Consider the following 26,784-nt stretch of genomic DNA (forward strand, 5'->3'; position numbering starts at 1 on the left):
TTTACAAATATCTCTATCCAAGAAATTATTACAAAAAAGGTTAATTTAATATCAGAAGAGAATATTCTTGGATTCATATAGTTTGATGCCGCATGCCTTTATCCAATCTTTTGTATCGGTGAGCCATTTCTAAAAACCACCTTCCAAATAGACCGTTTTTTCGATGCAGGAATAAACCGTGGGTGCACTTGTCGTGGGATTTGGGCTCCACCGTCCTATTTAGATAGTGTTTTAATTGTTATTTTTAAGAATATTTTTTATTTAAAAATATATAAAAATAATATTTTTTTATGTGTTAAAATTTATTTTTATTATCAACACTGAGAATAATTTAAAATTATATATTTAAAAATTCATTTATTATAAAAAAATTCATAAAATTTTAAAAACACAAAACAAAGACACTTTTCACGCCGTCGACCACGACCCTAAATTCAAAATTCCAACCGGCGAAATATATAATCAGTCAACGAGAAACAACTACCACATTACTTGGTCCATTTACGATTGCGTGTAACAAAACAGATGCCATCATCAGATTGATCAGAAAGAAGGGGCCCGGTATATATATATATAAAAAAAAAGGACCCACGTGCCGGTTGAGAAAGGAATGGACCCCACATTACAGATAATCGAAGACACGTGTCGTCATTCCAGTCTAATCATTTGCTTCCCCACTCTCGATCAGACCACCAAAAAAACATTAGCAGGGACCACCAAGTGGCCACCTTGAAAACAGTGCAAAAAAGAAACGGTCCCATTTGGAGCCCACGAACCTGTTGGGGCCCGATCATGCAGGCCCCACTTAACAAAACAAATGGGCTTCTCTTTTCGCCTTGCACGGTCCAGGGTGCCCGTCCCTTTTTTACTTTTTTTTAAAATAAAAAACAAATAAAATTGAACTGAATGAAGCAAAGAATTTTCCTTTCTTTCTCACATTGGCTGATCATGAAAGAACAATTAATTAGGTTAACCTCTGAGGGCAGCGTCACCTCCTCTTTTCTAGCTGTGAGTGTTGACCCACCATAAATGTGGACCCCGTTATCCGCCTACTTCGACCCCACTCTACACGTGAGCACGTGCTCTCTCCTGCATCCACAAATCAAAACAACTTTTTTTTTTTTTTTAATCTTAAGAGACACGTAGTCCCAAGCTCGAATAAACTTGTTAATGGCGGACGCACCAAAATCAATGAGAACCCAAAAAACAGTGACCAAAGAAAACCATCAATTTTTGTCATTGCTTTCAAGATCGAGACATGAACTGTAACTCTTGTTTGTCATAAATCTCTAAAGAGAAGTCTCTAAGCATTTGAGGAGTTCTATTAGTAGTTGTACTTGCAGTACTGACAGCACAGGCAGAACTTGAACTTGGTGCCATCATTGAAATACCTTTCGCAGTCATAGAACCTGAAACAGGCACAGCCACTGCCATATTTGATTGCATGGAAGACACAAAAGATGAAATTGGCCTTGCCGAAATATTTATCAGAGGGGTCGCTGCAGCCGGGAACGTAAATATCTGGGGCTGGCTAGACGGCCCTGCGATGGACGGTACCATAAAAAACGCCCCTGGAACCACAGCATTGGATGGTATGGCCCACATGGGCACTAAACCCTGTGGCGCTGCCGCACCTGTTTGTTGTGGCTGCGGTGGTAACTGTGGCTGTGACTGCAGCTGTTGCGTTGTCACGGGAGCGAGAGAAGCCGAGACAGAAACGGTGTCGTTGACATCAACGTACTCACTATTAGCGGGTCGTTTGCGATTCTTTGTGGCGTTCGGTTGGCCAAGTCCGGAGCTGGAGTTAGTTGTTGTTGGGATTTTGAGGGTTCCGTTAACAGACATGGCAATAGCAGGGACTGTGCCGGTTCCTGTTGCTGCAATTATGGCAGGTTCAGCATGTTCAAGCAACCACCTGATTGTTTCACCGTCTGATTTATGGCCTAATTCTCGGGTTAGTTGAAAGATCCGGGCAGCGCATGCTGCGGGCATGCGGATCCTCCGGCCTCGACCCTCCACCTTGGTGTGTCGGTCTTTTGTTGATGGCCGTTTTAGTGGGTTTACTGTGGTTAATGGCATGGAAACTGCTGCTAACGGCATGACACCTAATGGTGGTGTAGGTGATCTCTCCTCTATGCTTGGCTCTTCCTTGAGTGCTACCGACATGTCGTTGCAGTCTTTCCTGCTAGGGGGGCGTGCTCGAATGTTTGGTAATTCTCTGCTGTTGATTCTAAGATCAACGGTTCTCATGTCTTCATCTTCCCCGAGCTCTTGCTTTTGTGTCGACGCCATGCTTAGAGACGCACCACCGTGGATAAAAAGAAAAAACGAGCAAAGGAGGAGAGGGTGGGGGCATGGAAATTGAGGGGTTTGGGTTCGCAAAAGCACATTCGAACCGCAGGGACGAGAAACGGCTTATATATAGAGGCATGGAAAGGAGATTTTATTGCCTAGTGAAGGTCGTGAAATTTGATAGTGGAAATCTACGGTTACCTGCCAATCATAAAAAGACATTGGACTCACCGGATGATGACACGTGGTGGGTCCCTTACCGTGATGCTTTCTGTTCGGTAGGGTCAAATTGTGGTGCCTCTGATGAGGTCAAATTACAAGTCCTTGAAATCCCGTATGTGCCTTGTAGTACTTTGTGTGTTCAATTTCATTTTGTGGTGCCGTCTTTCAAACTGTTTCGAGGGGGGAAGTCGTTCCTTTTATTTTTTTTTTTTATTATTATTATAGTTGTCCAGATAGTTTATACGTAACTCGATTAATTTTATAATTCTAAATTAATAATCCATATAAACTTCTAATAACTTTAAGGTTTGTAAACTCGAACTAATAGTCTTTAAAAAACAAATCTAAAACTTAGCTAATGAGCTACACCTCTTAAAATTATTTAAATCTAGAAGTTAACAATCATGTCAAAACTACTGATCAAGTCACAAACTCCACCGAGTTTAATATATATTTTTTTATCAAACTACTTTTTATTTAATTATATAATAATAAAATAAAAATTTATAAAATCAAGTACTAATCTAATACCAAGATGTTTTTTGAAATTGCGATAACATCATAAAAAAAATAATGAAGATTGATTCCTAGCTAACATAGGTTAACCAATCACACATGTGATGTAAATCATAGACTCTACTAGATTTAATAAAAAATAAATTCTGAAACTATTTTAAATTTTATTATATAATAATAAAAATAAATACTTGTAAAATTAATCATCAATCAAATATTATGATATTTATTTGAGTGCATGATAAACAAGACAAAAACAAATTATAAATTTAATTCAAAATAAAAAAATTAAACTAAAAAAAATCAATAAAAAACATTATAGAATAATAAAATTAACTAGAAAATCAAAGGAAAAAAAAAGGCCGGCCTTAAAAAAACAGGGTAGCCCAGCACATCTAGCTAGACCTTAAAAAAATCCAAGTGCCTGGCCTTTCTTTATTTTTTTCTCTTTTTAAAGGACGACAAAAAATAATAAAAGGAAAAGAATTACAGCTGCTGACGTGTCGACTGTTGTTCCAAATTCCACCCATCATAGGTCTCAAAGTCGAGCTGCCGACTTATAGGCCTAGAACAAACTCATTTCCACCAATTTTTTCAATCAGAAACACCCAAAAAAAAAAAAAAAACTACAGGGATCTAATCAAACAAAACGGAAAATCATGGTTCTCTAAAATGAATTTAAAGTTGAAGATGTTCACTATTCCTCTTCGTATAGCCACAAAATGGAAACGGTGGATCTAACTGTAAGAGTAGCAGAACACACAAAAAAAGAACTGAACTTGAGAGGGTCAAGCCTACCTGTGGGCCTAAAGGGCACATCTAGTGGTGCGAGAGATTTGGGGTCGTGTGGTTAACGTCGATGGTTTAGGGCTTCAAGCAGGAACACCGTGACAGAGTGGGTTAGGTGATTAGGTCCCTAGAGCGTCAAGGAAGACGTCCACCTCATTCACTTGCCCATTATTCCTCTTTTATTAATTTCTCTTGCATTGCGTCAATGGAGGATTGGTTTGTTCACGCATGGGGTCTCTCCTGCCTAAATAATGGGCTGTGAATCCGGCGGCTCCTTCATTGATATTTTTACATCCCGTTGCGTCATTCATTCATGATTTATACCAATTTAGTTTTTGTATTTTAAAAATATTATTATAAAAATTTTTTATAATTATTTTAATTTGTTTTGATATGCTGATTTTAAAAATAATTTTTTATAAAAATATCATTTTAATATATTTTTAAATTAAAAAATATTTTAAAAAAACAATACCAAAACACTCGAAGTTCTATGTGCAGGTGGACAATTTCATGAGATTTGGACTATTTTTACTTTACAACATGGTCTAGTATTGGAAAATCTTATACTCCAATGTAGTAGTGATGCTAAATAGGCTCTGTAGTCCTGACATTCTGACGTTGCATCATATTGTGAAAGCTTGACGCACGGAAAATACATCATTGTTACATGATATATATATATATATATATATATATATATATATATATATATATATATATATATATATATATATATATATATATATATATATATGTATATTATTATACAATGTCTTTATGTATGAAATTAATCGAAATACTGGACAGATGAGAAAGTCCGAACTTGAATTTAATCTTTATACGCCGAATGATTTTTTTTTTTCTTACAGCCCAAATCAACCATGTAACAATTTTTTTTTAGGACTGTGTTTTAAAAATATTATTTTTAAAAATTAATTTTTTATTTTATTTTAAAGTAATATGTTTTTTATATTTTCAAATTATTTTGATGTACTAATCTTAAAAATAATTTTTAAAAAATAAAAAGTTATTATTGATATTTTTTTAATGAAAAGTGCTTTGAAAAATAATTACAATTATATTCTCAAAACACGTATGTTTTAAAAAACTATGTAGAAATTAAGGGTATATTTAATAGGGTGATTGAGATTATTTTTAAAATATTTTTTATTTTTGATATTAACAACATTAAAATATCGAAAAAAAATTCAAAATTTTATGAAAAATCAGTACAGCCCGACAGGCATAAATCACACGGCAGCGGAGTTTTTTTTGCTGTGCCAAATTTCTACCAGATTAAAGCCCTGGGTTAGGATTCTTCAACAAGTGGGCCCGGTTAAAATTTAACGAAGGAGGACTCGCCGGGGGGGGGACCCTCATGACCTCGTGGCCTCATCAATTTGAGGTGAGGGACCCCGCCACCTTGAGGAGGCCACAATGGGGGATGGTCACAACTCAGAGACCCACTTGCCCTAACGGTCCCTCATTTACTGTTCAGTTTAGGGATCCCTGTTCCCTGCCACGCCATCAAAGGGTGGACCCCTTTGTGTGGGGTACATGGACTGGACCCCATTATACAGTACAACTTTTGTAGTACCCTGCCACTGCCAGCCAGTGCCATTGTGACACGCCATTGTATTGTAGTAAAATAGCGCACGGTTCTTTCCCGATGGGCAAATGCGGTTGGACCCACATTAAAAACTAACCATCCTCGTGTCTTGCACTGTTAGCTCACCTTGAGCCGAAATGAGAAGGCTGATATAGGATCATACAACATTGGTGGCCTTTACTGTACCGCCGGTAGGACCAGAAAGTTTTTTTTTTTTAAATAATTTAATAATATAATAACAAAAAAATAACAACAACAAATAAACAAAAATATATTACCTCAAGTAAAGCCGGGTAAACATATAAAATTTATGACTTAAACATGAGATTTATTCAAATTATATGTTATAACGCGTCCTGTGTTACAAGATTGAGATAATTCAGTAAAAAAAAATTAATGAAAAATGAAAACAAAACTAGAAAAATTAAGAGACAAATATAACTAAGATATTTAATATCATAAAATAGATTATTTACCGGTTGTGTTTAATGAATTTATATATTAGAATCACATTGTAATATAAATTGAAATACACATAAAATTTGTTGAATACAATAAATGAAAAAACATATTATGAAAGGCTGTATATATTAAAAATATTATAAAAATAAAATATTTTTTTATTTTTTAAAATACATTTAATAAATATAAAATATATAAAAATAATTATAGATGAATCATGTTAGCCTCCTTGAAAAATAAATACGCACATGGTATAATTAAAAAATTAAAATCATTTTAAAAAATGCTAAATAAACAAAAAAAATCATAGAGAAAATGTATTGATAAAAACATAGACTTAAAAATTATGTTAAAAAAGACATCTAAAGAAATGTATTAATTAAAAAAAATCAAAAGAAAAAAAACACAAGAACATGCATTATTGGGTCTGGTAAGCTAAGCTAGACATTTGGCTTATCAAGAAATGGCTCGCACATGGACCCTTTTCTTTAAGTTAATGTTCACCCGCTCCAATTTCTTTTGAAAAAAATAAACGACGCATTGTCTATATTCCTAGACAATAGCTGGAAAAATAAGGTTTATATTTTTTCATTAAAAAACTCATTTTAACTTGTTTTTAACAAAAAAAAAAAAACTTAGAAAACACCATCGGAACCTTGTTAAACCAATTTATTATCTAAAAACATAAAAAAGGCATTAAAACCCGAAACAAAAAATCTTCCTGAACCCGGATCTATTTTTTAAGGCACTTTTAAGGTAAAAAACACACTTAATTCAAATTTCTCTCATTATATAAAACCATTTAATACAATAATCTATTATTTTAATACTTGGAATCGTTGTCAGTAACAACTCCCTCTCTTTGTAATGGAATTTGACGAGTCTCTTTCTACTTTTAGTAAAAAAAATTAGAAATGAAAAAAATAAAATCCGTACTAAAATTAGATTTTTAAGAATTAAATGGAATAATTACCTAAGAGCCACAAAACACAAGGACGAAAATTGATGACTTCGTCTAATCTCCCTTTTTTAACTGAATCAACAATATTTGAAAAATTATCGATTCGATCAAGGTGGGCTCTGATTTTGTGGAAAATATAGTTGTGGACAATCTAGTTTCTCCATTTTTTTCTTCTCAAAGAATATTTTAATAATAGGAGTGATTATTTTTTATTTGGTTTGATTTATATATATATAAAAATGATTAAATTATTTATAAAAAAATTAAAACCGAACCGAAACTGGTTCAAACTGACCAGTTTTTAGTTTGGTATTTTAGGACAAAAATCAATTCAAATTGATTTGGCTCGATTTTTTTTCCAGTTTTGCTTGGTTTTTTTTCTGGTTTGGGTTCGGTTTAGTTTTTTTGGTTTCAAACTTATAAAACCGATACCGAACTAGTCGATTGTTTTAAAATTTTAATCGGTTTAATTGTTTTTTCAATTATTTTTTTCTGATTTTTTCAGTTTAATCAATTTTTTTATTTTTTCTCCCCCATACCTAATAATAAATAAACCACTAGTTATCCAAAGTACGGAGCTAAGATGCCGCAACGTCTTAAGAACATGAAATAATTACTTAGTCATGGTTTTCCATACGACCGTTACATTTTTTATGAACTTTTAGGAAGGTCATGTTTCAAATATATATGTGTGTTTGGATTAGATTTTGAATTCCGTCATATAATATTAATTACCTGATAAATAAAAATTTTATATATCCATATTCAATTCAAAATAAATACTAAGAAAAAAAAAACCATTTTAAAGTCGATTCAGATGGGATGCTAGCCCTGTTGGATCATAATTCATAAATAAATTACACTAATTCTATATTAATCCTCCAACGGGCTACGCAGCCCAAAACATTTTCTATTCACTCTTTAGCCGCCCCATAGCCTATCCTTTGATTTCCTCACCGACGACGTCTTCCTCCAGACCAGCGTCGTCTTCTTCACTCTTTTCATCGCCACCAACACCTCTACCTTCCTGATTCTTAAAGGTAAAGTTGTGCGCTAAAATGCAAAAAACCTCTTCCATGGTTGAATTAATTGGTGAGTTATTGTGTTAGATAAGACATAATAGAACATAACAAAAACAGTCACATTTTACTTTTCAAACAGATTCAGAATGGTGTTACAGAGGTAGACGAAGATCAATTCGTTAGTAAATTAAGAACTGCATGGCACAAGCGTACTGTAACAGGATAATTTTGTGAAATAAGAGAACTACAAACATGGCTTGGATGGCAGAGGGGCCGGAAAATTTAAACTTCCATTACAGGACAGTAGATAAGACATGGATTTCACGCGATGAGCCTTCTTTAGGATTCCAGCAGCAGGAGTTTTCTTCCAGCTATGGAAGAAACAACATTACTTGGAAAAGGATTCTGTTGAATTTGGTTAAATAAACAACGAAAAGCGAGATTTTTCTCGATTTATAAAGCATCTGGAAGCATGAATTCTCGAAACTGTAGTACTGCATTGCATGGCCGTGCTAAAGCATATCACAGACCTCCCAGAAATCATAGCTACATAGTAAGATCAGCAAAGCATTCACTTATTTAGAATAGGGCGAAACACATCTAAAAAAACTGTTGCTGATTTTTATGGAAAGCTTTTTTTTTAATTTCTTGCGATACAGATGAAAGCAATGCCAATTCGAGTCTGGCAACTGACGCTTATAACTGCATCCGGAGTGAAAACTATAGACAAGACATGAAAGGACAAACTCCTACTAAGGAGAATACTTACCTAAAATCAAAGAGACTTCGGAAATTCAACTTCTAGTGCGGTCCATTACGATCCAGACATGTATGTGTACCGAGTCTGAGCACCAACAACAAGCTCAACAATTTTCGCTGCATGTTCAAGAGACATTGTATGAAAACTATGAATATTTCAGAGACAAACGCGATCATGAAGGTAGAAATATGATGAAGCCAGAAAGAAATAAGCACCACGCACCTGTTAGAAGCCCAATAATAGGAACAGGTTCCAGTAGCTTTTCAGTTCTTTGAAGTCTTTGCCTGAACGGATCAACAAATACAGTGTTGAATCTTAGATTACTTTATCTTGTGGAGATTGCAACTATGAGACACCATAGCTTAGCAAGAAATTTAGGAAAGAGAGCCTTACCTGGTGTAATTGGTAAAGAAAGGATCTCTCATAAGGTAAAGCGCCCATAACAATTTTCTTCTTTTCAACTGATTCAAACATGATATCAACATCTCTTTAGCATCAAATCCATCAGTTAATGAGTATTGCATTCACATAAAGGACAAGGAGGGGGTGGGGGGGATTGTCAGAACCATCCTGAAAGTAGATGAGCTGGAAGCATATGCAATATGAATAGTAAAAATCTGTAAAACTCCAACCTCATCCTGTTCAGAAGCAGTAAGGTGATAGTGTTGCTCTTTTCCACCATCCCTTGATTTAGTAACCTGTGTTAAAAAGCCTACGCCACCAGCGTCTACAGCCAGAGAAACAAACCAAGGAATCCATGACCGAATTCCATACTTTCTGATGACCAGCACATAAATAAGGGGTCTTATAATAAAAAGGACCTCTCCCATGAGAAATAATGCCCCCTGAACACCTTTCTCAGATAAAATCATGGAAAGCGTCGGCCTTTCAACCGCTGAAGCTGTCAAGGCATAATCGCAAATATTAGTCGAGTTGAATTATAGTTGTATATTAGTGATCTGACCCTGAAATGAAATTATTAAGAATAATTATACATGGAGGCTCCATAATAGCTTGCTGATGTTCAGCCCTGCGCAGCCATACAGGGTTAGAACTCATCCTGGCATTTTCTCCAAACCTGCTCAGTGCAGACAATGCCCTTCCTTCTAGATTCCATGGGTTAAGTCCATTAGGACCATGGCAAGATCCAGGTTTTGGGAAACCCCCAACATTATGCTGCGAGCTTGAGACATCTGAATGCTTTTCAATATTTGGTGTCTCTCCTCCATGAAGAAGCATCTTATATCCACTATTCCGGAACAAAATGAGCCTAACTAGCACCCTGAGTTATAGGAATGCAGAGTAATCAGGCAAATATCAACAAAACAATACAATTCTAAAAAGCCCAACTGGATGAAACAGTGGCAAGCAAGACAAATGCTGCTTACTTGGTAGCTTCTGTAACAGCAATGAAATTCCATTTCTTATTGTCACCAAAATAATGTTGAGCTGCAACTTCAACCAATGTTTCCAAATCCTTTATAGCAGATATGCACAACGAATATGGGAAAGAATTAGGCTCCATAGGACCAACATGCATCTGGGTTGGAGTAGTATCGATGATATGCTCGTTGATAGCAGTGATAATGCCCAAGATTGCAGTTACTGCAGATAATTAATAACTTTCTCAATATAGCAGCATTTTTAACTTTTCAATGTGTATGAATACAAAAGAAAAGGAAAAGGAATCTGAGAAGCTAGATAAAAACGCCCATCGTGTTTGGTTCCTGAGATAAAAACCAAGGCTAAAAAACTCAAAATTTTGACAGTTTAATATATTATTATGGAGCCTGAGAAAACAATAAAACTCCAAACTGAACCTAAAACAACTGTGTGAGTGTGACTTACTAGTTCTCATTAGTTCAGGATGGAAGCATCGGAAAACATAAATTTTGATGTCTAAAATTTGTTTCTTCCCACTCCCACCATTTTCCATGATCACTTAATAAGGAAAAAGAAATCCCAAGCTAACAAGAAGTAGCCAAAAGTTACCAAAGTTTCACAAAACCTGCTTCTGGTCCTATCTCTGAAGCGGAAAACCGTTCGGGAAGAAGCCACGTCAATCCCTGTGCAAATTTTGAAACTGGATCAGACAACATTTTTGAAATACAGTCACATCCGAACCCAATTCATCAGAAATTTCAACATTCGGATGCCACTGCCCAGTGCCACCAGAATAAACTATCCATACGATGAAAACAATCAACATGGCTAAACATATTCATCTAACAGTCAAAGACTCTTACCTGGAACAGCTAAGACAAAAACCATAATCATTACATACGTAAAACAAAAACCATCTCTGTTATCTTAACATACTTCCTGTCCATGATCAATATTTTTCTCATATTTTCATTTATTCGCATCCACGAAGGATGATATAAGCAAGTCTAGACAGCAAAATATGCAAGCATTTTCATAAAGAGAGCTCCTTTAATCAATTTTCTCCGAGAAAATAACGGTACACTACCCAGAAGTCATAAGAAAATGCAACAAACTTAAATTCATATCCAAGCACAGCTCAACGTCACCTTTTCCCCAAGATATACTCCATTTGTAAGCTACAATGGATGATAAAAGGAACCAAAAAGAGAACCCGGAAAGCCAAAACAATCAAATATAAAGATTAGACTTACATTGGCAAGAGACTCCAATGAGTGAACATAATCTTTATTCCTTCTAACCCATTTCTTATAAGTCTCCATGGGTTCAGAATCTCAAAGAAAAACAAGAAAATAACAAACAGGGAGAGTCAGCTCCCCAAATAACCGAATGTAAACGTTGACCTTGCCTCACTTGAATCTAACTCTCTCTCTCTCTGGTGTTTTAGGACCAGACCCAGATGACGAAATACCGAGAAAACGAAACCCTTTTAAGTAATTCGATCTCAGGAGTCAAGGTGTGGAAACGACCAAGAATGCTTGGAAAAGAGAGTGTCAGAGACTAGTTGTTGTCAAGGAAGAGGCAAAAATCAGAGGTAGTGATGGGCTTGTTGATATTGTGGTCATTTGTTTGGTGTAAAAAAGGAATTTAATCCTAACCATTGATCCGGATAAGAATTTGGTGTGGCTGACCATCCGATGCAAGCATTATATTTTTTTTAAAGCATTTTTAATTAAAAATATTTTAAAATATTTTTTTAGATTTTTTAATATTAATATATTATAATTTAAAAACAACAATTAATTTGATTTTTTATATTAAAATAATTTAAAAAATAAAAACTACCACAATAAAAACTAATATAAAAGTTAAATACGGTACATGTATAATTAACTATTGAACTTTAATGTAGTTAATTGTTTATATCATGGAAATGTTGTATTAATTTTCTGTTTAATTTTTAGTTTTTAGATTGGAAGGTGTTTTTTATAAAAAAATAATTTTTTTTATTTTAAATTAATTTTTTTATGTTCTTAAATTATTTTAATATGTTGATTTTAAATTATTTTTGACACCAATACACCAAAATAATCTAAAAACATAAAAATGTTAATTAAAAATTAAAAAATTAAAAACAATTATTTTTATAAAAAATACTTTTAAAACATAAAACAAACATGATATAAATTTGATATATTTCAAGTACTATACTCAATGTTTAGTAATAGATTTAAATTTTGAGGTTTCACATTTAGAAAAGTTGCTGAAAATTTTCTGATAATTATGCAGTTTTATATTATATTAAGTTAATATAGTAAAAAATTAATTAAAGGAAGCTAACATAGTTCTTTTTATAAAACAATATAAATTAAGTATAAAATATCCTTCAATGCACATTACTATATATATATATTGAAGTTTAAAATAAAAAATAAAATAAAATCAGTGTATAAGCTTAAGATTCTTCCTAGTTCAAGATCTTAAAACAAAAAATAAATATTAACTTGTTACTATTAATGATCAATCATCTCTTCTTAAAATGGTTTATGCAACACCTTCCCAATTCAAGGATGGTGCTGTTAAAGCTCTATTTACCAACACCTTTACAATTCCAACATATATAGAATATTGGACCTCAGGCAATGTTTGCATATCATTTGCTTTCTACGATGAACCCTAGCTCATTAGCCATGGCTTAATTCGAATGTACCACCGCCATCGTCCTCCATCATTTACATGTTCTTTAACTACTTCATCAGCATTACATTTTAGCAAATGTGGGTGTCGCAGAGCACAGCTCTTGCTACTGTCTTCAATACAAGTTGTGGGACCTTTTTTTTATTCTTCCATCTCCTTTTGGTTCTCCTCCATCTTCCATCTCCTTGATTACGCTGTCTTTGATGTCGATATTTACAAGCTTCACTACACTTGAAGCACCTCTGGAGAGCGGAGATAAATGAACCGCTTTTTCGGTGCCGGTTGCCGGAATATATCGCAGAGAAATAACTTGTATACAGGTTCTTTAAGGTAACTTAATTAGACGGGTTCTCGTTACGAGTCTGATGGCAGGGACTTTCGTCCCAGGATTCAACGCAAAGATGAGAAAGAAATGGCTCTGGTTGTTTGCCAACCATAACCAATTATCTGTGAAGCTTGGGCTAATGTTGCTTCATTAGTTCAAGCTATTTGACCTCAACTTCTTGCTTTCTATGTTCTGATGCTGCTGCTGCTGTACCTTCTTACGAAAAGATTGAAGAAACTATCATGAAAGCTGCGAGGCTCTGGTAACTTGGAAGAGAGACACTGCAAGGTATACAGAAAAAGGCCAAAAGTGCATTTTGATAGGCTAAGGCATGATATTTGTCATTCACCATGGCAAACTTTTCTGCTCTGAATTGTAAAAGAAGAAGAAAAAGAAATGTTGAGAGTGGGATTTGAACCCACGCCCTTTCGGACCAGAACCTTAATCTGGCGCCTTAGACCAACTCGGCCATCTCAACATTTGTTGACTGGGAAGCCTCAGGATAATATATAAACTTTATATTATAGCTGCATACCAGAAAACGTTTTTGCTTAGCGGCAGTAGTGAAATTACCAGGGAAAACAAAATCCTGGTTAGATTAAAAACATTTGTTTCACGTTAAGTTTCGAGCTTTCATTTGGTTTCGAGGGAGAAAAATGATTTTTTTTTAATTTAAACCTTCTAAAATAAACGATTGCTTAAAATATTATTACCCAAATATTACTTCATTTAAATCTAAAATTTAGTTATTTTAGATTAATATTACATTTCACATACATTTTATGGTGGAAAATTAGAAATAAAATAAAATAACAAATCTACAAGTGCACTCAAATATGCTTAAGATTCTTCGTGCAAAAAGCATGCTTAAAAATCTCTCATAATTTAAAACTTTCATTAGTTTGAAAAGATTTTCAAACTACTACTCTTCTTCTTCTTTTTCAAGACAAGAAATGCATTAACATAAAAAAAGTTGCGTTGGCCTAGTGCCAAGACGTCTTGGAACAAATAGTAAAAAGTTTTCGAACTCTTTACAAATTGATCTACTATTATTGTTTTGTTTTATACATGTTTGTACACAGAATTCAAATTCTCCGAAAATTCTTTCGTGTTATTAATCATCATCCAAGCTTTCAGAAAAGAAAAAAAGATAACTAGAAACGAGAATCTTCACAAGAAACTCAGAGAAAACAACTAGATTACAGGTGACAAGCGGAGCAAAACAACACCCACTAGCATTGTCTCCTATAAAGATAAAAATGAAACACCATCTAGTGGAATATCGAAAAGAAAAGTTAGTGTCTTGATGGGTGTGGTTTAATGGGTTAGATTCTGAATTTAATAAGATTCTAGATTTTGTCATAAATCTTAGAGTCACTGGAAGTTTACTTAGAGCGTGTTTGGTAGTGTGGTAGCGGTTGCTTTTCAAATAGCTTTTCGTGCCGAAATACATGCCAATGATGTTTTTTCATTTTTTAAAAATCATTTTTGACATTAGCACATCAAAACGATCCAGAAAGTACAAACCGAACTTAATTTTAACAAAAAAAAAAAAAATTCAAATTTGCACCAAACGCAGAGACAAACGGTCTCTTAGTCATTAACTTTAGAGTCTTTAAGGATAAATCGAGATACACGTAAGTTAGCTTAGACACCCACCGTTACCTAAAAAAATAAAAAAAAAGTTAAGTCCCTCATCAACACACTTGAAATCCAGAACATTTCTGTGGAGAAGACAGCAAATTTCTCATATCTAAGGCTCATGAGACTGTTGTTACTTTCAATATCGCTGCCAAAAGCTTTAATTATTTCATTTACATTCCTAGAAAATCGATGGTCGCCCAACGTCAACCACCCTATCGTTTCTGCATCACCACATTTCCTGACGGAGAACGCAAACAAAAGCCTCCAACGTCCAAGGCCAACCCCACCACGTCATATTACTTATCCAAATCCTTTTAGCAGAGGATTTTGTTCAACATGTGCACAAAACTAGCAGCAAGAAGCAGCTGATAAAATTTCTGTGGAACCCAAATCCATTTGTCATAACGCGTTGGTGTAGAACCTGCTACATGATTTTATCAGGACCCTCCCATCTCCGCAGCCTGCCAGATACTATCCATCTCACTCCAGTTATCACCACCTTTTAACTCCCCCTTTTCCATGACCAGCCAAAAGGAGAACACGCCAGGTTTACGTTTTTTTTTTTTTTTTTTCTGGGACCCTGACTCTGTTACAGACCAAGTTTCAATCACAAGTTGTTTTGATTCATATAAATTATATGATATCCAAAGGGAACCCTGAGAATTCAAAATACAGACAAGCTTTCGTTTTCCCCTTTCTTCATTATCCTCCATCAAATCTAAGTGAAGGAAAAGTCACTATATTGTTGGTTCACGCAAAGCATAAATAAAGCAATATTCGCTGCTGCATTCAATTATGTTTTGCCATTCGAATAAACATCCTTTTCCAACAAAACAAAACATTGGAAGGTAAAAATTTGCGCTTCTCATCAGATCCAAAAGCTCAAAAAGACACGGAAACAACAAGGCTGACTGCAAAAAATATTTTTCTATCATCAACATTATTCGAAATCAAAGCATCAAAATCATCTGAATGGCAAAAATAGAAAACGCCTTCCAATAGTTGAAATGGCTAAAGCATGGATATTATTAATGAAAAAGCACACTTATTGCACGGTATGAAGCATAAAAAAATGTTCATGAATAAATTAACCTACCCAAAACATCATACAGAGCTTCCATAAAGCATGACTTTTATTCCAATCAGCCCAATATGACACGACTGGACGCAATCTAATAGTGCACTCTTGAACACGCAACATTTAGACCTTTTGCTTTCCTTTTTGAAGCCTGTCTAGTTCTGCTTCAGCATGTTCCAACTGCAGCTTTAGGGTAGATATCCTTCGTTCTAAATCTTCCACAGCACTTCTGCTGGTGGAAGGTTGATATGGTGATGTAAAGTGACTTGATAGGGCTCTAAGAGCTTCAACTCCAGTAACCTATTAAATAGGAAAGCTAGTCAAATGGATGATTAACTAATAAAAATAAGATTAAAAAAGCATCAGAGCGGCAAGAAGCCAAGTGAATGACAGAAAATTCACCCCTTCATCTCCAGAATACACTGAGGTAGAAAATAATCCAAAAACAAATTGCATTCAATGGAAAATAAGCTCCTTTGGAAAACATTGGCATATGCTCATCCTAAAATATTTAGAAGGTGATAAAAAAAATAATATAGGAACACAATAGCTAACTTGTTTTAAAAACAGTTTACATTGCTTTAAAAACACGAAAGAAGCAAGAAGTTCCTTGGCAAGTCCTACAAGCTATGGCACAAGTAGCTTACCTCTTGTGGCAACAATGGAAGTTTTGTAATGTTGAAGTCATCATACAACATATAGAACTGATCAAGGTACTTCTGTTGCATCCGCATTCTCGCTTTGAGTAATTTGGATTCAACATCTACAAGAATAACACCAACAAATAATGGTTAACATATTTATCTAAGCAAGAATATATATATAAAAAGTATAAAGAGAGGGGAGTAAGGGACATGTTAATAACACCTTCTTCATCATAAAGGACTTGATTAATGATAATATTATGCGTGTCAATCTCAAACTTGGTAAGCTCCTGAACCAGTCTCTCAGTTTCATAAAGGGATAGGAACTCGGGAATGCAAACACAAACAAAGGTTGTCAAGTCCTGGAAACAAGAAATACAAGCGCATTAAATAATTAATTATAGTCAGCTGAAAAGAAAAGACAAGAAAAAAGCAAAAGTGATAAAGAAACTAGATGTTCAACTGGAAAATAAAAGTATCATCTATATAATGAAAATTTTCAGTGAGAATCAGCCCATCAAGAAAAATTGCAAGTCATAGCTTCCAAACTTACAAATCTACAGTATCTTAGGCCATCGATGTAAGAAATTATTCAAGTTGATGAACATTTCAAAGACAAAATACACATCCTTACACCAAACCTTAATAGGAAAGAGCCAAAAAATAAAATTCTGTTACACCCTCAAAACTATATGCAAGACACCCATGATATGAAAAATAGATTAACTTCAATCCCATTTAACAACAACACTCCACTGCATGTCATTAACTACAATAATTCCAGACACATGGAGAGATAATGCAGCAACAATGAGAACTTCCTAAGCCCTTACTTATTTAATTACCATTACCACAATTCAGGCACCTTCATCGAATATGCTACAAGAGGCTCAATCCTCTAAACAAACTCTGGCATATATACAATCAAACAAAAAACCCCTGCAACTGAAACATAACATAATTAACACTCAAATGTATGCAAACACAATCACATGGATGAAAGATCTTACTGGGTCTTTGAATTGCTTATTGACTTGTTCGATCACATCTTTCATGCCTTCAAGCCTTCCCAAGATTGCATCCTCACCAAACTCATCATCGATGCCAAAGAGACGAGTCATCTGTCACAAAAAATTCCAAGAATAATCAAAAGACACAAGAGAATTAAGGATGCAGAGGCGTGAAATTTAATATCACTCAAATGTATGGGAACAGGAATCCACTACTCAGAGACTATACTTTATTCTCAGTCATCAATGGGTCAAAATGGCAAGAGTAATACATTCTGCACTTCTTCCAATGACTAGAAGTTACAGTGACTAAAGGCAGCAGACAAGCCCCTAGTATTATTATCTTTTCTTCTCTTTTTTCTCTCAGATAAAGAAAACTTAGTATTTCTGGATTCAGCTCTTTAATCAGAAGCGTCAACCATACAAATACTAGGCAGAGAATAAGGGAAAAGTAGAAAGAGTACTACCATCTGAGGTCAATCCTATAAATGGTCCACCAATCATGGATGGTTCAGTATGTTTTTGGTCTCACCATTCCTGCCTAATGTATGAATGACTGCTTGAACTAAGATAACCAGGGAAATGAAAGGACAACACAGAAAGAGAAATAAAATTGCAGTCATGCATGGGCAAAAGGCTCAAATATTGAACTGGCACATTGGAGATTGAATGATCATTCCACAACCTAGAATCAACTCGAACATTTGATAAAAGCAGAAGGAACAGAATTAATTAATTTTCATGCTATGGCGGAAGACAGAAAAGGAGCACTGGACTGATCAATGCCCTGTGGGTACAAAATTGTATAGTGAGTCACAACTTATGAACCCAAACAACAAAGGATCAATGTGAACTGCATTGATTAAAAATTTTCCAAAATAGAACACAACATATCATAGTGCACCATAATTTTATCTCCTAGCCATTAAGCTAAGGTAAGTGGATGTTGGAAGGAAAGGAAATACAACTGCTCAATTAATAGAACATGCTAAAATAGGAATAGAAAAAAGAAGTTAAACCAGGCATCTGAACAGTTTGAAATAACTTATTACATAAGCATCACTTGACAAGAAAAGAAAAGGATAAACTTTATTTAAATAGCTGTTTCAACTATCATATAGTCAAAGACAAGCCAACAATATGACCCCCATTTGAATTAAAAGGCTAATACTTGATAACAATGAAGGACATACCTGACCAATTAAGCCGCCAAATTTACTTTTCAAAGACATCACCTTCTGAAGCCCCTTCTCCAGAGTTGATGGAAATTGTAATAGCCGGAGTGTATGACCAGTTGGAGCAGTATCAAATACAATACAGGAATAATCCATCGTTTGCACCAGTCTGCAGGAAAATAAGTTGAGCAGAAAGCATTCGATTCTTGATAATTAAAAAATTAAGTTGATTCAACTTGGTCAAGCAAAGGCGAGAGTGAAACCACCATGTGTCTCTCAGCAGAGCTTTGGCAAGGAAGGGAATAAGATGTCAGTTTAGGTAAAATAGAAAAAGCACTTCACATACAACAACACAATTCATTCACTCACATTCTAATTACATTTATAGAAATATTACAGGAACTGAATATGGTAAAAGACCATATCAAGGACATGCTCAAAATTGTTTGATCAAAGATTCATATGATGGAAACAAATAAATAACATCCACTAGCTCAAAACATGTAGCACAGCTCGAATAACATGCAAGAAGCCCAGTTTATCAGTAGGAGTAGTCAACTCAACTATAGCTACTTGACAAATAAATTCACTTAAAGTTAACCCCTGACCAGTTTTTTTCATCGAAACAAAAGAGCAATCCTGGAACTAATAATGTCATAAATCTCAACTTCTTGCAGCTTTGCAAAGTTTATAGAAACCCCAGAGCAACCTCAATAAAGAAAGGAAAATAAGCATAGCATCCCCACCCATAAAGTCAATCAAACATTAAGCCATTAGATCATAATATTTATTGATCCACTAAATGCTTTTCAACATTGCAAGTGATCAAGATAATGGAAACATGGTTCTTACTTCAACATCTCCGCGAAACTCATGGCCTCATCAATGCCAGGAATTGCATTCGCAAGCTCAGAAAACAGACTATCCATTCCTTCGCTTCCTCCAATATCATCGTTTTCAACGTTAGGATCCACCTCCTGCAAATCACCATTACCCAAACAATGCCACGATTATATAACGAAAAACAACATTATCAACCAATATAACAACTCCCCAATACAATTAACAAATAGAACTCAAAATCAACCTCTTCAAAGAAAAAAGGAACAAAACTTCATCAAACTTTAAACAGATGTTTCACACAACAAACTCAATTTCTGAATTCTTCAAAAACCAAAAATCAAAAACTTAAAAAGAACTAAATTCACAACTGGGTATTCTCAAATTCAATAAAAAAAAAATACAAAATTCCCTTGAAATCCAACAAATCCACAAACCCAAAACCAAAAAAGATCCAAACTCTTACCATAGCATATAAATTGCTGAACCCATTAACCAAAGTAGGAGTCTTCGTAAATCGTTGTTGAAACGCGTCACTAAGGTTATGAGCTGGATCAGTAGATATGATTAAAACGGAAGATCTGACTTGAGCCAGAAGAATTGAGAGAATCGAGCTGCAAGTCGTTTTGCCTACACCACCTTTGCCTCCAACAAAAACCCACTTGAGAGTGTCTTGGTCTAGTATGTTCCTTACCGTTCCATCTGGTATATCAGTTGTTGCCATGTTTCTACAATGTTTTCTTTCTTTTCGTGTGGCTGTCTTTGTTTTGTTTTTGCTTCAGCTTTGAGTTTTCTTTTCGGTTCTCTAAACTGAGAACAAATCGAAGCAGGGAAGTGGCAGGCTAGTCGTTACGGTGGCGTTTCTGGATCCTTCGTTATATTTTAAGCACACAAAGTGGCATCATGGGCCAAGCCATACTGTTTTTTGGGCTATAAATGAGTTTCCGGTTTGTCAGGATTCCGAAGCTGCCCCGAACCGCAGATCCTTCTCCCGACTCCTAGAATTTTATAATTGAAAATGATAATGTAGAAACTACTAGCCAAGGTACCCATTTAATTACATAATAAATCATAGTTAAAATAACTACTTATAAGAAATACAGTAATTAAGATAACAGAGAAAAATGTATTTTTTAGTTAAAATGATCTTTTCTAATTTAAATATTTTTTTTCTTCTAACATGTCTTTTTTTATTACCAGCTTGTTTATTGAATAAAAAAAAACTAATAGCAATTTAAACAATTATAGTAATTTGAATTAAAGAGGAAAAACTTTTTTTTTAATAAAAAATCTTTCCTTATACATATATTTTGTTTTTTAAAAAAAATATCAATTTTTTTTATTAAAACTATTATGATTAGGAAATTAAGTTTCAATAAAAAAATAAAAAAAAAATGATGAATTGTTCATATTGAATAATAAATATAATAAAATTATATTAAAATATAATTTATTCTTATTGAATATTAATGATTATTTTTAAAAAAATCATATATTAAATTAACATATAATTATTCATAAAGTAATTGTTAATATTACCATAAAAAGTTCTATTTTTTAAAAACTATGGAATAATTGTATAATTCTTTAAATATCACTTTAATACATTTATTTAAACAAAATTTGATTTAAAATTTTTAAAAATAAAAACTGAAAAAAATATCCCAAGGTTATTTATTGGAGGTTAGGCCTGCATACTTCACTTTCTATCTTTTAATAGAATAGATAAAGCATATTGAACAATGCATTTTCTTCTTATTCAAATTTTGCCCACCAATCAGGGTTCAAGTTCTAGGATATTAACATCTCAAATTTCAACGTGTTTCAGTTTAAAAACACCTCTAAAACATCTTAATTATCCCTATAAAGCCATTTACAACATTAAAACATCATTTAATGAGTTTAAGAATCGTAAATCAAAAACAAAATTTGCAGGCTCTACCATTTCCAATATATTTGAAAAGAAAAATCATCTTAATTGAACTTCCACTTTTAAAATGATTTTACTAACACTAAAATCATCACCTTTTATGGTTGAAATGTGGTTGACTAAACATATTTTCCCTCCTTTACCTTTTGGATGATCCTCCCTATCCTATCTCAAGAGCAAATGACTAAAATGTGATAAAAATAAAGTTTAGAATCAAAACATAAAAGGCTAAAATAATGTCATGGGTCGCGCCGCTACGTTGTCGATGGAGACTTTTGTCATGCCTCCAATAAGGTGTCGTGTTGAAAAGATTTTTGGATTTAATCATAAAATTTTGATTAATGTTCAGAAGTCGCTACCTAATATTATAGTCACTAGGAATCTATAGTCTGCGAGAGTAATGGTAAATGATTGGTTGAGTAACTTAAGTTGCATTGTTATTTGATTGTTTTTTTTAAGTTGGGTTTCTATTTGTTGATTTTTTAAAAGGTTTAAGACATATCTCTCTTTATGAGAGACTCTTTACCTTATCGGATTAAATCATAATCATTTCAAAGTCTGAATTTCAGCATCATATTTATTGACACCTTGTATCTTTAATACCTAAGGGTGTATTTTATCATGTAATTTTACACACAAAAGGTATTAAAGTCTATATCTAGACCCTAAAAAAAATTAGAATTTTTTTTTTGATATTTTGATCAAACCCTAATGGATAGTCATAAACTGGTTATGATAACATTTTTTCTTGGATTTTCAAGACATGAGAGGGATGCAATGTTTTGTTTTTTTAATGAAAATATGCTTGGAAAGATATCTGAAATATTTAAAAAATAATTCAAAAAAAATTCAAAACCTTTATATTAATTTCCCTTTTCAAAAAGAAAAAAAAATGTTTTCATGCATGAATTTGTATTTTACAATGTAAATATATAACCCGATATTATACAAAATTGGTAAAAAACTATTTGAGAAAATCACAATTTTTTGAAATGATTTTTGATTTTTTTTTTTGTTTTTTTAATACATATATATGGGCTGGGCCATCCCAGCTAACTAAGCCGAACCCAAGAATGTTGGGTTGGGCCGATCTCAGCCTAACATATTTTATTTTTTTAGGCTAGGCCGAACCCACACTGGAAACGGGTCCAACCCATCCCTATAATTGCTAGCAAATGCCAACAGTGCAGGACGTGAATTAATTCACATCTTGCATGCTTTGATTGAAGGAAGAACAAAAGGTGTGTTGTAGGCGGGGATGGATGACGGAGTTCACTTGGGTTGAGGGTATTGCTGACAACCTGACTGGTGGTGCTTGGCATGACTAGAGAAGATGTGGTGGTTTCAAGGCGGAGCTAGAGGCAGGAAAAGAGAGGAAAACAAAAGAAAAGAGACGGTAACATAAAGGAGTGAGAGAGAGACCAATGGTGGCTCTTAATGGCTGGTCGGTGGTGGTGTTGGCTTCTTGTGGTGGAGCTGGTGACAGACGAGCTAGTGGAGAGAGAAATAGAGAAAAAATTGCAGAAATCAAGGGTTGGGGGGCTGGTTTTTGGCCGACTTTGGTCCCAATTTCCTTCATTTTCTAGCCGCGAAATCTAGATTTATTTATAAGGGGTGGAAGGGGGTATTTTTTTTCTTTAATGGTGCCAAATCCTAGCCTTTGATTCAAATAGAAAGGATCTTAACCGTTGGTTCAAAGTATGCATTTGTAAATTGTCAAATCTGTAGAAAAAGAATGCTTGAGTTGACCTTTTTATACCGACGCTGAGACCGTTCTGTTGTCAATCGGTCTAAACGAGTCACATAAGGTTACAGAGCAATGTCAGGTGATTTATTTTGGTTCATGTATTTTTAATTTTGATGGACATATGAGGTAAGAAATGCATTTGAAAAGTAGCAACCATTTAATTTTAATAAATAAGACTGCAGTTGAAAAAATAAAAAGAAAAGTTTGGCAGTGAAAAAGGAAAAAAAATTCTTAGTACCGGATTGCTACAAAATGTTATATTTAGTAATGTAATTTGCAGTACCAATATTGATTTTAGAAAATGAACCAAGTTGTTTAATGACATTTCCCACTTGTAAAGGTGCCTGTTTTAAAAATCCACGCACTGAATCTACATCTACATCGGCGACCGACCATGGATTGCTTTTTCATAATTTCAGACAAGACCGCTAACTCCAGTCAAAGAAAGATAACTCATAATTCGAGAATAGATGGTAAGTTTTACTGACCACCCTGGTCTCTCTCATGCGCTTGGAGGAAGATGACAACATCCATGGATATCCTTAGTGACTCAAAAAGAAAAGAAAAGAAAAAACGAAATGATTTTCAGAATTTTATTACCATGAAAAAAATAGAGTTCTACTTCGTCCTCTTTCCATCTTTACACGTCGTTTCCTTTTTCGTAGTTTAGCTACTAGCTAGCTATGCAGTCATTCTATGTTCTTTCCTTTTTTTCTTGCCGTGCGCAGGTCTCTCTGTTTTGCGCACGGACCATGTCATGGATATCTCCAAAAAAAACAAAAGCTGTTTCAGCAACACTCTCTCTCTCTAATTACTACTTAGTTGACGAAGGGCCATGGTGTTCCTTCCTTGAATGCCGAGCCGCTCTTGTAGAAAGAATGTCGTGTCAACTTGATGATCCGATGCTTGACCAGTTCCTTTTTAATTCTGCAGGATCACGATTTTCTAAACCCTCGTAGGGTTACATGGAAATATATATATTATAATTAGTTTAATAAATTAAAAACCTCTCCCTTTACAGAAGATCAATAGCAGTAACAATAACACAGCCATATATTAAGGCTCCGTTTGTTTGCAGGAAAATAAATTCCTTTTGGAAAGTAAATTTTGGGGAAAGTGAATTCCTGGAAAGTGTATTCCGGGAAAGTATTTTCCGATATTTGGTAGTGTTATGAAAAATGAACTGGAAAACACTTTCCAGTGTTTGGTTATGTCATGGAAAATGAGCTGGAAAATAACTTATTAATATTTTATTTTTCTCAAGTTTATTAAAATAATGAGGAACAAATCTTACAAATTAAAAAGTTGAATGAGAATGAAATTGAAAAAAAAATATAATTTCATAAATTATCTTAAATAAAACAAATAATAATCAAAATAATAGGGATCAAATCTAAAAAATTAAAAAAAAATGAAAAATGAAGAAATTAAAATAATAATAATCAACATTTCATAAATTATTTCAAATAAAATAAGTAACAATTAAAAGAATGAGGATCAAATTTGATAAATAAAAAATTTCAATAAAAAAATGATAAGAAAAAAGCAAATAGCAATTATAAAAATAAGGATCAAAGTTCATATAAAAATAAAATTTTAAGAGATGAAATTGAAAAATAAATATTCAAAACAAAATATATATAGCAATCAAAAGTTTGAGGATCAAATTTGATATAATCAGTAAATAATGACATTTCTAAAATTTTCACAACTTCCGGAAAGTGTTTTCCCCTCAAATTTTTCAGGAAAACACTTTCCTGAAAACCAAGCCAAATTTTCCTTTTACTGGAAAGTGTTTTCCATTGACCAACTTTCCTACTGGCAAACAAACACAAGAAAGTTTGGAAAGTGCTTTCCCGGAAACCACTTTCCGGAAAACAAACACAGCTAAAAGGAAAACACTTTCCTGAAAACCAAGTTAATTTTTTTTTTGACTAAAATTGACTGGAAAGTGTTTTCCGTTGACCGGAAAGTGTTTTCCGTTGACTAGAAAGTGTTTTTCGTTGACCGGAAATTGTTTTCCGTTGACCAACTTTCCTAATGACAAACAAACACAGGAAAGTTTGGAAAATGGTTTCTCGGAAACTACTTTCCAAGAAACAAACAAGGCCTAACTCGAAAAATATACTGCGTATATTGTCAAACTATATTCCTCAAGAAATAGTAACATTAGAATGTTCAAATCTCTTTTTGGTTCAATAAATTTTATATACATATCTTTGAGACTTTGCTCAATACCATAAATACAAACACAATTACTCTGCAAAATATTTCATAGAAGATCTCCCTCCCTTCCTTTTAATTTTTCGCAATTGATGTGTGCGTAAGCCTACAAACATTTATACATGGAAACTCAACAAAACGAAGTACTCAAAAGCAGACTTCAATATATGATGGCTATTTTTTACATAACACTATTTTGTATTTCAAGAAAAAAAGATGAAGAAAAGAGTAACAAAGAGGCCAAGAAGACTGATATTATAAAGACGATCAAGAAGAACTAGCTACCGCAATAATTTCCTAGACCTTGAAGGAGTAATCTTGATAACAAGACCAGGAAAAACATCATCAGGATCATGAATATGAGGATTCTCCTCCACTATAAAAGGGTCATCGCACTTATCACTGATGGTGTGAAGGGTTTCTCCTTCTTTCACAACATATATTTCATCGCACGGCCGGTAAAATACTTGATTGTCTTCGACGACAACATCATGGTGACGATCATCATCGTATGTGGGAGATGCCTCTCTTAAAGAAGTAAGCAATATCAGAGCAAGAAGAACAAGGGCACAGTACCATGTAGCTGCATCAGCTACGGACATCAATGTAAACATAGGCTTGTTTGAGACTATGGAAGCCATGAGAGCTGTGGAGAAAGAAGATACGGAGATGTTTCAGATTTTATAGAAACATGGGAGGTCGAGTTGATGTGGCACGAGGGAGATGTGAGGAAGAGGGATCAGTCAGTTTTGGCGGTTTTTTATGGAGGAGGTGTGTGGTGCTGAGGAGCTTGACAAAATGGTCACGATTGTGTCCCTCTAGTCACCTTGATGAGCCCAGGAACGGCCCCCAAAAAGACTTTCTTTCTGTACAACGCCTTTTGTGCTTGCTTAATGTTTGGTTTGGTCGTGTTCTGTAAAGATACCCAAATGACCCAACCAGGTTAATATTATTTTTTATTTATGGATAATTTGATGAAGTTATTTAAAATTATTATTAATTGAATATGTTTAATGTTATAAAATTGAATCTTACTTAATTAACTTAATTATATAATTTAAATGAGTTATTTAAAATTATATAAAATTAGAAAGTAATATTAATTATGTAAAACATATATATTATGTTTAGATAAAAAATTATCATCTAATTTATTTATGAGAGTCACATTAAGATATAATTAATAACCATTAGAAACCTCATAGTGAAGTTCTATCATAATATTTTATTAAATTCTTATGCGGATGAATATTCAACTTGATACAATGAACTCATTATTGAACTAATAAGTAATAAAGCATTTTCATCATAATGTGACCACAATTAATCAACTTCATAATCAATTAGCACTTAAAAAAATAGAAAGATCAATTTTTAATAAATTAAATGATAAATAATGAAACTAAAATAAATTAATTTTAATAAAAATAAAAATAACCCACATTAACTTTT

At 33.7% G+C, this 26,784-nt stretch overlaps 4 protein-coding genes and 1 non-coding gene across 9 annotated transcripts; all 5 read right to left on the reverse strand.

Moving 5' to 3' along the window:
• Window positions 1-2,416, reverse strand: LOC118042300 (transcription factor TCP9). 2 transcript variants are annotated; one of them, XM_073407351.1, is made up of 2 exons: window positions 1,392-2,416; window positions 1-1,089 (listed from the first exon to the last, which is right to left on the reverse strand). In XM_073407351.1, the coding sequence occupies exons 1-2, from the start codon at window positions 2,290-2,292 to the stop codon at window positions 989-991; spliced, it is 1,002 nt and encodes a 333-aa protein (XP_073263452.1). In that variant the 5' UTR covers window positions 2,293-2,416; the 3' UTR covers window positions 1-988. The 2 variants fall into 2 exon arrangements, with proteins under 2 accessions (XP_073263452.1, XP_034905827.1); XM_035049936.2 differs by lacking the exon at window positions 1-1,089 and having other exon boundaries at window positions 1,211-2,416.
• Window positions 2,417-7,981: 5,565 nt separating this feature from the next.
• LOC118042301 (peroxisome biogenesis protein 16) lies at window positions 7,982-11,619 on the reverse strand. 3 transcript variants are annotated; one of them, XM_035049938.2, is made up of 9 exons: window positions 11,273-11,619; window positions 10,645-10,702; window positions 10,025-10,241; window positions 9,632-9,918; window positions 9,269-9,537; window positions 9,030-9,097; window positions 8,859-8,920; window positions 8,646-8,752; window positions 7,982-8,422 (listed from the first exon to the last, which is right to left on the reverse strand). In XM_035049938.2, the coding sequence occupies exons 1-8, from the start codon at window positions 11,339-11,341 to the stop codon at window positions 8,691-8,693; spliced, it is 1,092 nt and encodes a 363-aa protein (XP_034905829.1). In that variant the 5' UTR covers window positions 11,342-11,619; the 3' UTR covers window positions 7,982-8,422; window positions 8,646-8,690. The 3 variants fall into 3 exon arrangements, with proteins under 3 accessions (XP_034905829.1, XP_034905830.1, XP_073263466.1); XM_035049939.2 differs by having other exon boundaries at window positions 10,629-10,702; window positions 11,273-11,617; XM_073407365.1 differs by lacking the exons at window positions 10,645-10,702; window positions 11,273-11,619 and adding an exon at window positions 10,485-10,622.
• Window positions 11,620-13,438: 1,819 nt separating this feature from the next.
• On the reverse strand, window positions 13,439-13,519 carry TRNAL-AAG (transfer RNA leucine (anticodon AAG)). Its single transcript has one exon. It is a non-coding gene; the product is annotated as a tRNA-Leu (tRNA).
• Window positions 13,520-15,301: 1,782 nt separating this feature from the next.
• Window positions 15,302-20,307, reverse strand: LOC118042302 (ATPase GET3A). Of its 2 annotated transcripts, XR_004686427.2 has the most exons (8): window positions 19,899-20,307; window positions 19,445-19,569; window positions 18,611-18,761; window positions 17,418-17,528; window positions 16,631-16,769; window positions 16,411-16,526; window positions 15,782-16,063; window positions 15,302-15,596 (listed from the first exon to the last, which is right to left on the reverse strand). XR_004686427.2 is itself a non-coding variant. In XM_035049940.2 (7 exons), the coding sequence occupies exons 1-7, from the start codon at window positions 20,154-20,156 to the stop codon at window positions 15,887-15,889; spliced, it is 1,077 nt and encodes a 358-aa protein (XP_034905831.1). In that variant the 5' UTR covers window positions 20,157-20,306; the 3' UTR covers window positions 15,685-15,886. The 2 variants fall into 2 exon arrangements, 1 of the variants encoding a protein (XP_034905831.1); XM_035049940.2 differs by lacking the exon at window positions 15,302-15,596 and having other exon boundaries at window positions 15,685-16,063; window positions 19,899-20,306.
• Window positions 20,308-25,613: 5,306 nt separating this feature from the next.
• On the reverse strand, window positions 25,614-25,973 carry LOC118042303 (uncharacterized). Its single transcript, XM_035049941.2, has one exon. The coding sequence runs from the start codon at window positions 25,971-25,973 to the stop codon at window positions 25,614-25,616; it is 360 nt and encodes a 119-aa protein (XP_034905832.1).
• Window positions 25,974-26,784: the final 811 nt, after the last annotated feature.

This window comes from Populus alba, chromosome 2 (genome assembly GCF_005239225.2).
Source record: "Populus alba chromosome 2, ASM523922v2, whole genome shotgun sequence".
Taxonomy (NCBI): Eukaryota; Viridiplantae; Streptophyta; class Magnoliopsida; order Malpighiales; family Salicaceae; genus Populus; species Populus alba.